The 12468-nt window shown below is 44.3% G+C and overlaps 1 protein-coding gene across 2 annotated transcripts in view; it reads left to right on the top strand.

The window, feature by feature from the left end:
* The first annotated feature begins 747 nt into the window (after window positions 1-747).
* Itgal (integrin subunit alpha L) overlaps window positions 748-12468 on the top strand; it is a 41621-nt gene continuing 29900 nt past the window's right edge. Inside the window, exons 1-9 of one of the 2 annotated variants that reach the window (XM_047534090.1) lie at window positions 748-951; window positions 2063-2165; window positions 2845-2939; window positions 3052-3119; window positions 4749-4866; window positions 4992-5122; window positions 6211-6356; window positions 9963-10095; window positions 10236-10386. In XM_047534090.1, coding sequence (XP_047390046.1) covers window positions 894-951; window positions 2063-2165; window positions 2845-2939; window positions 3052-3119; window positions 4749-4866; window positions 4992-5122; window positions 6211-6356; window positions 9963-10095; window positions 10236-10386 — 1003 coding nt within the window. In that variant the 5' untranslated portion in view covers window positions 748-893. The remainder of the gene's footprint in view (window positions 952-2062; window positions 2166-2844; window positions 2940-3051; window positions 3120-4748; window positions 4867-4991; window positions 5123-6210; window positions 6357-9962; window positions 10096-10235; window positions 10387-12468) is intronic. The other variant, XM_047534089.1, reaches the window with a different exon arrangement.

Below are 12468 nucleotides of genomic sequence, written 5' to 3'. Positions count from 1 at the left end.
TAATGACTAATGATGCTAAGCATCTTTTCATGTGCTTCTTGGTCATTTATATATCATCTTTAAAGAAATATCTCTTCAAAACTTTTGCTCATTTAAAAAATAGGTTATTTGGAGAATAAATAATAAGGGTTGGGGGTGTAGCTTGGTGGTAGAGTTGTTGTCTAACACATAAGACCATTAATTCAATCCCCAATACCACAAAAAGTCAATCAATTAATTTGATTAAATAAAATAGGCTATTTGTCTATTGTCAAGTTGTGAATTATATACTCTGGATACAAGTGCCTTGTCAGATATGTGATTTAAAAATATTTTCTCCAAATCTATGGATTTTATTTTTTGCTTTTTAGGACCAAAAGTAATTACTAAATACCCCACTCTGTAACTTGCTTTTTTTAATCGTGTGTCATGGACCTCTTTCAATGCCAAGAGAAAAAGAGAAAACAATCTCAATCCCGCCCCCCCCCCCCCGACTTATCTTTTTCATGGCTACATTGCATTCCATTACAGTTGTACCAGTGTGTTTGACCAGTCCTCTGCTGAGCTTTTTGAAGAGTCTTCGGATGGTAGCTGGTGAGAGACTATGATGCAGCTGCTCAACTACCCTGCTGTCTGCTTTTGGATGATGTGAAAATGCAAGTAGGCACAGGAAATGTCTCTAACGCGCTTACACTTCCTCTTTGAACCTATGCGGTTTCACAACCTCTAAGGCACCCCCTCTCACCCTCCTCCAAACCAGTGTCATCAGCCTGGTGCCTCTGTGAGAAAGTCCCACTGCAAGAGGCCCCTTAGGCATTATCATTTCCCTCTTTCAGCCTGTCTAGGTTGTCAGCAAATCCCAGGAGCTTTCGGAGACCGAACCTGGGCCCAAGGGTCCCTGCAACCCGGGAAAGATGAAGAATTCCTACATCGCCATAGTGAGGCTGCTGCTGTCTGGGCCCTTTTTCTTTGGTAGGAAAATGGGGAGGGGAGAGGAAGGGTCATGTGTCTGTGACCAGGGAGACTGCAGGATTTTGTGGGACTGGAGAAAAGGAGGAGCTGCTCTAAGGGTGGGATTGGCCACAGGTAACGCGGGACCCAGGAATCCTAGGAGGTGAAAGGGGAAAAGAAAGAGAAAGAAAGCCAAAACCCAAAGTATGAACAGAGTATGGAGGCAAAGACAGAGAAAGGAGACAAAGGCAGCATAGTGAGAGAGGCGGAGAGTGCACCCTTAAAAAGGGCAGATGGCTAATGGGTGTGCAGGGCTAAAGGAGAGGGCGGAATTCAGTTGCTACACATGGTCTTTGGCAAATCCTTTCCCCTATGTGGTCCTCATTCCCTTCATCTGAACAAACAAAGGTACCGGCATCCCTGACGTCCCAGGGTGCTGTGAACTAGTTCTGACGCCCAGAAGTGGGGAAGCAGGATGGAAAAGAATGATTTGGTTTGCAGATGATGCCAAGCCGCCTGATACAGGAGATGGGCTGGGGGAATCTGAGACAGAACATTTCAGGGAGAGACCCATCTCTGGTGGGGTGGGGAGTGGGGGAGCTTGAGATGAGTGAGGAGGCAACCTCACAGGGCTCAGGGGATGTTGAGTCCCTGGTACTGGTCTTTTGAGTTCTTGGGTACCCGGGCCCCATGATCATGGGAGAAATGGGTATGTGAGGAGGCACAGCCTGCCTTGGGAAATCCCCATCTTGGTTCCTGCCTGGGAGCCTTGCCACTCTGTACCTCAGGGCCCCTTTGACCTCTTCTCTCTCACCGGCCTCCACCTCCTCATTCTTGTTTCTTTGCCAATAGGCTAAAAGGGAAGTTGTGTCCTCCTCACACCCTGGGAAGAGCTGCCATAACTCTGGGTGGCAGGGAGTGCTGCTTTCCTATTCCCCAGAGTCAAGGACTTTGGGGGAAAGTCCAAGAACCTTTTCCAGTTCTGTCTGGATATAGGTGACCTGGGGGAGGTGGGCTGGGGTTTTTGGGACCAGAAACATGAGCAGTGGCCAGTCAATTTCTGGGCTCTTGGTGCATGGGGGGCATTGCGGGCCCCAGGTCAAAATCAACTGACCACCCTTGCCTCCCTTAGCTCCGGCCTCAAGCTACAACTTGGACACACAGAACGTGCAGTACTTCTCCATCCCTCAAGCCGGGAAGCACTTTGGGTACCGCGTCCTGCAGGTTGGAAATGGGTGAGCTGCCGTCCCCCTAAATCCTCCCTGCCTGGCACAGAACACAAGACCAGGTGCCCCTATGGCCCCCAAGGGGCTGCCCCCACCCCTGGACTTTACCTACCTCTTGCCAGTCAGTCAATGAAACAGGGCAGGTCTCCAGTCTGGAGGAGTGTCAGTAGGAATTCTCTGGAAACAGGAGTAAGGCTATCAAATAGTAGGATGGACACAACCGTTAAGGCTCCTCCTAAGTGCTTAGCAGGGGAAACATTACAGCCCTTAAGACACTTTGCATCACCTCCTAGGCTTTTGACTCTCCCTGACTACACAGTGAGCTCTTTGAAGGCAGATTTGTGTCCCTCCCCTCTTCCTAATACATTCCCTAGTCTAGCACACAGTAGGTAAGCCATTAATGACTTTTGAATGGATGACTGAATGAGTAATTCATGATGGGATATTCTGGGAGATCATTCTCTGGGCCTCAAGTTTTCTAGACTATAAATGGAAAGGATCCTTGATCTTTTAGCATTCAAGCATGTGTAAATATTTCTCTGGGATTCAGGGGAGAAGAGGTGGGGGCTGAGGAGTCTCCCCAAAGGGGAGTGGCTGCATTGCTTTGGGATAATCTGTGGGATCTGATTGTGCTTAATAGGTAGGAGTGGGTGGGCAACTCCATCTCACAGGTGAGATTTCTCTCTAGGGTTATTGTGGGAGCTCCAGGTGAGGGGAACAGCACAGGAAGCCTCTATCAGTGCCAGCCAGGCACTGGACACTGCCTGCCAGTCAGTCTGAGAGGTGAGTAGCTGGTAAGGGAGAAGGGAAGAATGGGATTTTAGGGAAACTGAGGCTGACCCCAACACATCCAGATTGCCTGAGTTCCTCCAGCCCAACCTTCTGGTGCCTACAGGTTCCAACTATACTTCCAAGTACTTGGGAATGACCTTGGTGACAGACCCCTCAGGTGGAAGCCTTTTGGTAAGAATTTTGTATAGTGGTGATAGCAGAGCCTAGGAAACTCAATGTTAGAAAAGAGAGATTGAAAAGAGGGGAAAAGAAAATGGATAAAAGATTCCATAAAAGGTTAAAGGTATCAGAGAGATTCAGATTCTATTGGTATTTATCAAGAACCAATTAGGAACCAGTTATTTTCAAGAACCTTCTTACTTCAATTACTTTTACAAAGATGAAATATCTATGCCTATTGATATATAATATGATCTTTAGTGGTATGACTACTTTTTAAAAAATATTTTTAGTTGTCGATGGACCTTTATTTTGTTTATATGTGATGCTGAGAATTGAACCCAGGGCCTTGCACATGCCAGGCAAGCGTTCTACCGCTGAGCCACAATCCCAGCCCCATATGCCAACTTTTAATGTTTTAATAGTCACATGTATTTCAGTTGCTTATTAGAAATATATAAACTGGGTTCAGTGGCTCACTGAATTGTAATCCCAGTGGCTTGGGAGGCTGAGGCAGGAAGATTGCAAGTTCAAAGCCAGCCTCAGCGAAAGCAAGGCTCTAAGCAATTCAGTGAGACCCTGTGTCTAAATAAAATACAAAATAGAGCTGGGGACGTGGCTTAGTGGTTGAGTGCCCCTGAGTTCAATCCCCAGTTTCAATCACCAAAGAAAGAATTTTAAAAAGGGCTGAGAATGTGTCTTAGTGGCTAAGTGCCTCTGGGTTCAGTCCCTGGTACCAAATAAATAAATAAAAATATAGGCGGAAGCTAAAGTTTAAAGAAGTGAGTTTAAAGGAAAGCACTAAATAAGCATGCCATATGTTAGAAATTGTAAAGTGTTATACAAATGCTAAAAGTTTGGGAAGCATTGCTTGATTTCTTTTAACCCTTAAGACTTCGGGTTAAAAGTATATATACATTTTTCATGTGAGGAAACAGGGCCCAAAGAATTAAGAAACTTTACCAAGATCACATGGCTGCAAAGTAGTAGAGCCAGGATCAAATCCTCAATTGATTTTAATTCTCTTTGTTCTTTCCAATCTTTCCCATCCAGTATCCTTTTGACATGGTTGTGTAAGAACTAGATGAACTAGTGAAATACTGATCCACTATTTAACTGTAGCTAGTTAACTTAGCTACTATTATGTATTGGGCATTGTGCTAGGTTCTGAAGGGGAAAGGAAAGTTAATAGAAAGTTGACCGTGATACATGATACAAGCCCTGTCTGGAAATGTCAGTCAGTCTGGCAGGACAGATAATCATAAATGAAAGAGAAAGTATTGTACATTCTGGGAATAGTTAGTTTGTGATTTGGGCTTACACAGAATGTGTGATTGGGCTTGGGAAGGGATGTGCCTGGAAATGTGCCCAACTGTGATCAGTGTGAATGCCAAACTAAGGTGTTTAGACTTTATTTCATAGATGGTGAGTATCCACTGGCATAAAGTATCAGTTGTAAGGATGGAGAGATGGATATGAGAGACCTTGCAGAGGGAGAATTATTTTGCATTGGAGTAACCATTTGGGTGTAGGGAGTGAGGGAGGAGGACAAGATTCTGAAGGCTCTTATTCTTTGCTGAGGATACCAAAAAGATTCATAGCAAGAGGAAGCCCCAACCCTTTTACTTTTGTTTCCTTTAGGCCTGTGACCCTGGGCTGTCTCGGACATGTGACCAGAATACCTATCTGAGTGGCCTGTGTTACCTTTTTCCCCAGAATCTGGGGGGACCTGTACTGCAAGGGCATCCTGGTTATCAGGGTAAGGGAACTGGGGACCCAGTGGATAAAAATATCTCTATGTAGCTGTCCCTGCATGGGAAGCAGCACGGGTGGCCCAAATGCTGGAAACGCTTCAGCAGGACTCTTTGCATCTGGCCTCTGCAGAATGTATAAAAGGCAATGTAGACTTGGTGTTCCTATTTGATGGCTCAATGAGCTTGCAACAGGACGAATTTCAGAAAATCGTGGACTTCATGAAGGATGTGATGAAGAAACTCAGCAACTCTTCCTACCAGGTAAATATGTTGGTTAGTAGTCTTGATTACAGGCAGTGGATGCTATCTGAACTAGCTTAAGTCATGAAAGGAAAGTTTGGAATGAGTTTCTCCAGAATGTGTGGTCATGGCTTTAACTAGATCTTTGGAAGAACCAAAGAGTAGAAAGCTCCTAATATTCTGTCTAATTTTCATTCCTGTTTCTTTTTTGTGTTCTAGCTTCCCTCTTTTCTTTCTTGCTCTCTCTGTAAATTAACTTCTTTGGATCACATGGGTCACATGGGCCTGTGGAAAGCTCCCAAATCACATGTTAAATTTCCTCTCAACCAACTCCTCCCTCTGAAAATTCTAAATTTTCAGGGAAGAGATACTGGCCTAGAGTCAGTCCCGTGACCATATGTTTTAGTCAGCTTTTGGGAAGAAAAGTTTATTTTGGGCTCAGAGTTTCAGAGGTTTCACTCCATAGGTGGAGATCTCCATCCCTTGGGGTCTGAGAGGAGGCATAACATCACGGTAGAAGGGTGTTATGGAGGAAAGCAGCTCAGGACATGGCACCCAAGAAGCAGTGAAAGAGCTCTGACCAACAAGGACAAAATATAAACCACAAAGGCACACCTCAGGGGCTCACCTCCTCCAGTCACACCCTACCTGCATACAGTTACCACTCAGTTCATCCCTATCAGGGGATTAATTCACTGATTGGGTTAATGTTCTCATAATCCAACATTTCACCCTTAAACATTATTGCATTGTCTCACACATGAGCTTTTGGGGGATGCTTCACATCTAAATCATAATACCATCCCTAGGCTAGTCAATGCATCCACTGTAGCAAGGTCACTCCATGGAAATATGGCTACCTAGAACTATCCTTCTGATGAGGTAGGCAGACCCAAGATCAAGAACTCAGAAGACAACACTGCAAAAGAAAGCAAAGTTTCATTTTATTTTATTTATGCATTTATTTATATATTGCTTCATTTCAAAAGAATGATTTTAAGCAGGGGTGCAGACTTGGGTTACCCAGGACCTGCATAAGAAGTAGAGATGAGAGAAGACAAGTGGGAAGAGACACAGAATTACATGCCATTTCTCCCTTCCTTCCCTAGTTTGCTGCTGTTCAATTTTCCACAAATTACAGAACAGAATTTAATTTCTTGGATTATGTGAGACTGAAGGACCCTGATGTTTTATTAGCCAACGTGAAACACATGTGTGAATTGACCAACACCTTTGGTGCCATCAGATATGTCATGTGAGTTCCCTTCTGAGGAGAGAACATGTCCATTCATCTGTTCTGTAGGAGTGTGCTTCTTCCAGTTGCAAGGTGGGAGAACTCAGTAGATAGGTACAGGAGGGACAGTTTATTGTAGGGATTCAGGTGGAGCAACTTTAGTCCAGTTTTTTAAAAATGTATATTTTAGTTGTAGGTGGACACAAGGCCTTTATTTTATTTATTTATGTTTATGTGGTGCTGAGGATGGAATCTGCTGCTAAGCAAGTGCTCTATCACTGAGCTACAACCCAACCCTAGTCCAGTCTAGTCTTCGGTTATAAGTAATAGTAATCTACTCTGTAGTTGCTAAACCCAAAAGAAAATTCTAGAGAGGATACAGGGACAAGAAGTATTTCTAGGGAAATAGTATTTCATGAGCGAGTAAAACCAGGACCTGGAAAGTAATTATGAAACACAGTGACCACAAAGAGTCACCTTTAAGAAGGGGATCAGCTTTGGAAATCAACATATCAGCAAAAATCTCAAATAGTCAAAAGAATTGTTGAAGAATTCCTTGAATTGTTCATAAAATTTGATGATTTCTAGTCCCACATTAGAAACTACCATACCTGCTAGGGATGTAGCTCTGTGGTATAGCTACATCCAAGAGTTCTATCCATAATACCACCAAAAAAAGAAAAGAAAAGAAACTATCATATCCTACCCAGGTGAGATGGTGCACACCTGTAATCCCAGCTACTCAAGAGAGTGAGGCAAGAGGATCTCAAGTGTAAGGCCAACCTTGGTAATTTAGCAAGATCCTGTCTCAAAATAAAATATATTAAAAAGGACTGGGTGTGTTGTTCAGTGGTAGAGTGCTTGCGTATCATGTGCAAGGCCCTGGGCTCAATTCCCAGTACTGAAAAAAAATTAAAAAGGAAAAGAAAAGAAACAAATTACCATATCCTGATTTCCTGAATCCAAAGCAGAGATTCGTCACTGTTGTGACCTGGAACTACTTATGGTAGTGTGCCAAAGCAAATGGCACAAACATGAAGGCTTCCATCTCTGCAGGAAGTTGTCTTAGAAATTTTCTGTCTAGATTCTTAGAGAAGGAGGCCACCAAACAATGAGTAGACCCTCTAAAAGGGTCAATTGTGGGAGCAAAAAGAGAGTCACCGAAACGTTGGTCATAAACACTTTTTGTGTGTGTGTGCTGGGGTGTTTAATCACTGAGCTACATCTCCAGCCATTTTTATGTTTTTTATTTTGAGACAGGATCTTGCTAAATTGCTTAGGGCCTCACTAATTTGCTAAGGCTGGCCTTGAACTGGCGATCCTCCTGCCTCTGCCTCCCAAGCTTCTGGGATTAGAGGTGTACGTCAATCACACCCCCCCACACACACACACACTGGGTCATAAACACTTGTCTCATTGAAACCTCACCCCTTTGTGCCAGGCAGTGTTCTATCAGGGATCTTCCAACTCCCTGGAAAGGGCCAGATAATAAATACCTTAAACATTTTTGGCTACATATGGTTTCTGTTGCATATTCTCCTTTGCTTGATTTTATAATTCTTTAAAAATATACAAACCATTCTTACCTTGTAGAACATACAAAACAAGGTGCAGGCTGAATGTGGACCACAGGTTATTGTTTGCTGTGTTCTAAATACTGAGAATATCACAGTGAATAAAACAGAAAAATCTCTACCCTCTTAGAGCTACCATTTTAGTAGAGGAGAGAAAAATAACAAACAGGATAAATAAACAAATTAGATAATACAATAGAAGACATAAGTTATACAAAGAAAAATAAAGCCATATTCCATAGGTAGATCAAGGAGGGTCACTTCTCAGCAGAGACTTGGTGGAGGTGACAAAGTGGACCATGTGGGTACCTGGGGGACTTCCATTCCAGGTGGAAGCAATAACAAGGCCTTGAGATGTGAACAAACTTGGTGTTACTCAGTTTTCTGTCACTGTAACTGTGACAAATACCTGAGATAATTATCTTATAAAAAGAAAAGGTGCCGGAGCATGCCTGTAATTCCAGCAGCTCAGAGGCTGAAGCAGAAGGACCACAAGTACAAAACTAGACTCAGCAACACAGAAAGGCCTTAAGCAACTTAGAGCGATCTGTCTCAAAATAAAAAATAAAAAGGGCTGAGGATGTGACTCAGTGGTTAAGTGTCTCTCGGTTCAATCCCTGGTATAAAAAAAAAAAATCCCTCTGACTGCAGGGCTGATAATAGAATGTAGCAGGGACCAGGGTAGAAGAAAGAGGCCAGGTAGGAGCCTACTTAAAAACTCAGATGAGGGACAGTGGTGGTTTGAACCAGGTGGAAATCCATGAACAGGACCCGTGACAGGGCCATGTCCATGTGGATGGAAGGTGAAGAAACATTTTCCATCCAGGAAAGAACCAGAGGTCTTGAAGCAGGCATTCTCAGCTCAAATGGTTCACAAAGAGCTGCTGTTCCAGCAAAAGCGTGGGCAGGCTGACTTGCTCAGAAGCAGGCTATGGACATGGCAGAACTTTGGACTTTGGAGCCTTTATTGGCCAAGGCGCTTTCTTTTCCTTTTCTTTCCTTTCCATTTCCATTTCCTTCCCTTTTCCTTCCCTTCCTTTCCCTCCCCTCCCCTCCCCTCCCCTCCCCTCCCCTCCTCCCTCCCTCCCTCCCTCCCTCCTTTCTTTCTTTCTTTCTTTCTTTCTTTCTTTCTTTCTTTCTTTCTTTCTTTCTTTCTTTCTTCCTTCCTTCCTTCCTTCCTTCCTTCCTTCCTTCCTTCCTTCCTTCCTTCCTTTCTTGTGCTGGGGATTGAACCCAGAGGCACATTACTACTGAGCTACATCCCCAGCCTTTTATATTTTTTATTTTGAGTCAGGGTCTTGCTAAGTTGCTTAGGTTCTTGCTAAATTGCCAAGGCTGGCTTTGGATTTGCAGTTCTCCTGCCTCAGTCTCCTAAACCGCTGGGATTACAGGCGCGTGCCACCACAACGGGCTCCTTTCTTTCTTTCATCTCACACACATGGAGCATCCATTCTGTGCCAGGAGCCAGAGATACAGCAACGGATGAAATATGGTCCTTTCCTTGAATATTGATGGTGCAGGAGGAAAACTGACATGGAATTAGGTCACTGAATTCCCTCCATTATCTGCTATGATAGAACTTTCTAGATAGCCTGGGAGTGGTAGGGAAAGAAGGCAGAGGAGCTGCTTGCTGTGTGAGCTTGCTCCATGAGAGTGACTTCCCAATTTTCTTTCACTGTTCTGCTCTTTTGTCCCATGAAATCTCACCTAGATCAACATCTCTAGCTGATGAAAGGGTGGTTGCTATGTGATTGAAATGGAAAGTAGGAAGCCTCCCTGCTCAAAACTTCCCCTTTCTGCCTGGGGACTCTGAAATACCCACCGGGCTGCCCGGAACATAGCAGCATAAAGATCACTGGTCCAGGGAGAATGGGTGGCAGGAAGGGTGAGGTCAAGGGTCAGAGGTGAATGCTGAAGTCTTGGGTACCTGCCTGAGAGGTTCAAGAGGGCTTTTGCATAATTGGTAGGGCAGTAGTATAATGAGCAGAGGGGTGGGGAGACCTCAGGCTCTGGTCTGGGGGGAGTCTCTAACATCCCCCTCTCCTGGACATAGGACACAGGTGTTCCAGAAAGAGCAGGGGGCCCGGCCAGATGCCACCAGAGTACTCATCATCATCACTGACGGGGAGGCTACCGACCATGGCAACATTGACATGGCCAAAGACATCATCCGCTATGTCATTGGGGTATGGGTCCCATGCTCCAGCTGCTTCTTACCTCCCCGCTTTCCTTTCCTATTCCTGACACCCTATTCCTTTTCTCCCTGGGCCAAAGTCTTGGTCTGAGGTTTGGGGATGTCAGCTCTTCACTCTTCATTCCCTTGCAGATTGGAAGGCACTTCCAGACCAAGAAAAGTCAGGAGACCCTCCACAAATTTGCCTCAAAACCCACAGAGGAGTTTGTAAAGATTTTGGACACTTTTGAGAAACTCAGAGACCTATTCACTGAGCTGCAAAAGAAGATCTATGACATCGAGGGTGAGTGATAGTCCCTGGGAGAGAATTTGGGAAGTTGTATTCAAGAACTCCCCAGGACATTAGATAAGAAACACACTGAACAGTAATGAGCCCTGGGTAGCCCAGGGTATCCCAGGCTGAGAGCTCTCCTAAACAAGAAAGCAAGCAACAGCCTCAAGCAGGAATTCAGGAGAGGACGATTTAGGAGCAGGCTTTCATAAGATATTTCTCTCAGAAATTCCATCTTTCTGCTTGATCCAGAGTAGGCCCAAATCCATACCTGGTATCTTCTGAGCCCTGAAGGATTTTCATCTAATTTCTTTCTCCTCTTGGTCAGCTTTTTCATTTTCACTTGTCATAGGCCCCACATTACTTAACATGGGCAAGCTAAAACAGGATGGGGTGGCTTACGCCTGAAATCCCACTCACACCTGTAATCCCAGTGGCTCAGGAGGTTGAGGCAGGAGGATCACAAGTTTGAGGCCAGCCTCAGCAATTTAGCAAGGCCCTAAGCAACTTAGCAAGACCCTGACTCAAAATGAAAAAAAAAAAAAAAAAAAAAAAGTGCTAAGGATGTGGCTCAGTGGTTAAGCTTCCCCGGGTTCAATCCCTGGTACCAAAAATAAATAAATAAATAAATAAATAAAAATAAGATGGGCAAGCTATTAGAAACAAAGTGTGAGGAGCCCACAGGTATTCTTCCTTGGCCTAGAAAAAAAAGAAAGTTCTTATTGTAGTCACCAGATGGAGGACTGGTCATAAGAGTGCATTACCTCAGGAAGCCCATTCTGCTGCAAGATGCATGGTTTCCAAGGGGAAGTCCCCTAGGCCATGTGTTTGGTTCACTTGAAGATGCACTGTGGAGTCTACAATGGAACTGGGCAGACTTGATCAAGAATTCACTCAGCCTTGCCCTGCACGGTGATGTATGCCTGTAATCCCAGAGGCTCAGGAAGCTGGTGCAGGAGGATCACAAGTTTAAAGCTAGTTGAAGCAATTTAGTGAGGCCCTAAGCAACTCAGTGAAACTCTGTCTCTAAATAAAATATAAGAAAAGGGCTGGAGATGTGGATATGGTTCAGTGATTAAGCACCCCTAGTTTCAAACCCCAGTACCAAAAAAAAAAAAAAAGAATTCACTCTGCCTCTTACCTGCTGTGTGACCTCAGTCAGGTTACTCCCCTCTCTGAGGCTTGTTATTCTACTTTGTTAAATGGGGATAATAATACCAGTCTCACGGTGCTGTAAGGTTTAGCTGCTGTACTGGTTCTCTAGGGCTGCTGTAATGAAGTACCAAAGACCAGGTGGCTTAACACAACGGAAATTCATTGTCTCTTTATTCTGGAAGCTTGAAGTCCAGAAGAGCAGGGGGATGCTCTTTCAGATGGTTCTAGAAGAGAGCCCTTCCTTAACACTTTTGCTTCTGGTGTCTGCCTGCAATCCTTGGTATTCCTCCATTTGTAGGTACATTTGTAGGTACATTTGTAGGTACATCATTCCAGTCACCTGGTCACCATCTTTTGTGTCTCTTAATGTCATCTCTCATCTGTGCACATGTGTGTCTGTGTTCCTTTTAATAAGAACACCAGTCGTATTGGATTGGGGCCACCCTAATGTCCTCATTTTAACTCAATGACCTCTATAAAGACATTATTTGTCAATCAGCTCACATCATGAGATACTGGGAATTAGGAGGTCAACCTATCTTTTTGGAGGACATAATTCAACCCGTAATCTCAGGTTAGTAATGCACCCAGTACATTGTGGGATCCCCATAGATCATAGCTCCTTTATTTCCATATATTATTATTATTACTATTTTATTTGGTACAGGGATTGAACCCAGGGACACTTAGCCACTAAGGCACATCCCCAGGTCTTTTTAACTTTTATTTTGAGAAAAACTAACTTATTTGCTTAGGGCCTTGCTAACTTGCTGGGGCTGGTCTTGTGATCCTCCTGCTCAGCCTCCTGGGTCTCTGGGATTACAGGCATGGACCCCAGCTCCCGACTCCATATTTTTCCTTGTGCGTTATAAATCATAGCTCTTATCACTAGCTATCATCCTCTGTCTTGACCTGCCTGGCTCATCCTCCTGCTCTTAG

The sequence above is a fragment of the Sciurus carolinensis genome, chromosome 18, assembly GCF_902686445.1.
Source record: "Sciurus carolinensis chromosome 18, mSciCar1.2, whole genome shotgun sequence".
NCBI classification, from domain to species: domain Eukaryota; kingdom Metazoa; phylum Chordata; class Mammalia; order Rodentia; family Sciuridae; genus Sciurus; species Sciurus carolinensis.
This window is presented reverse-complemented; position numbering and strand designations above follow the sequence as displayed.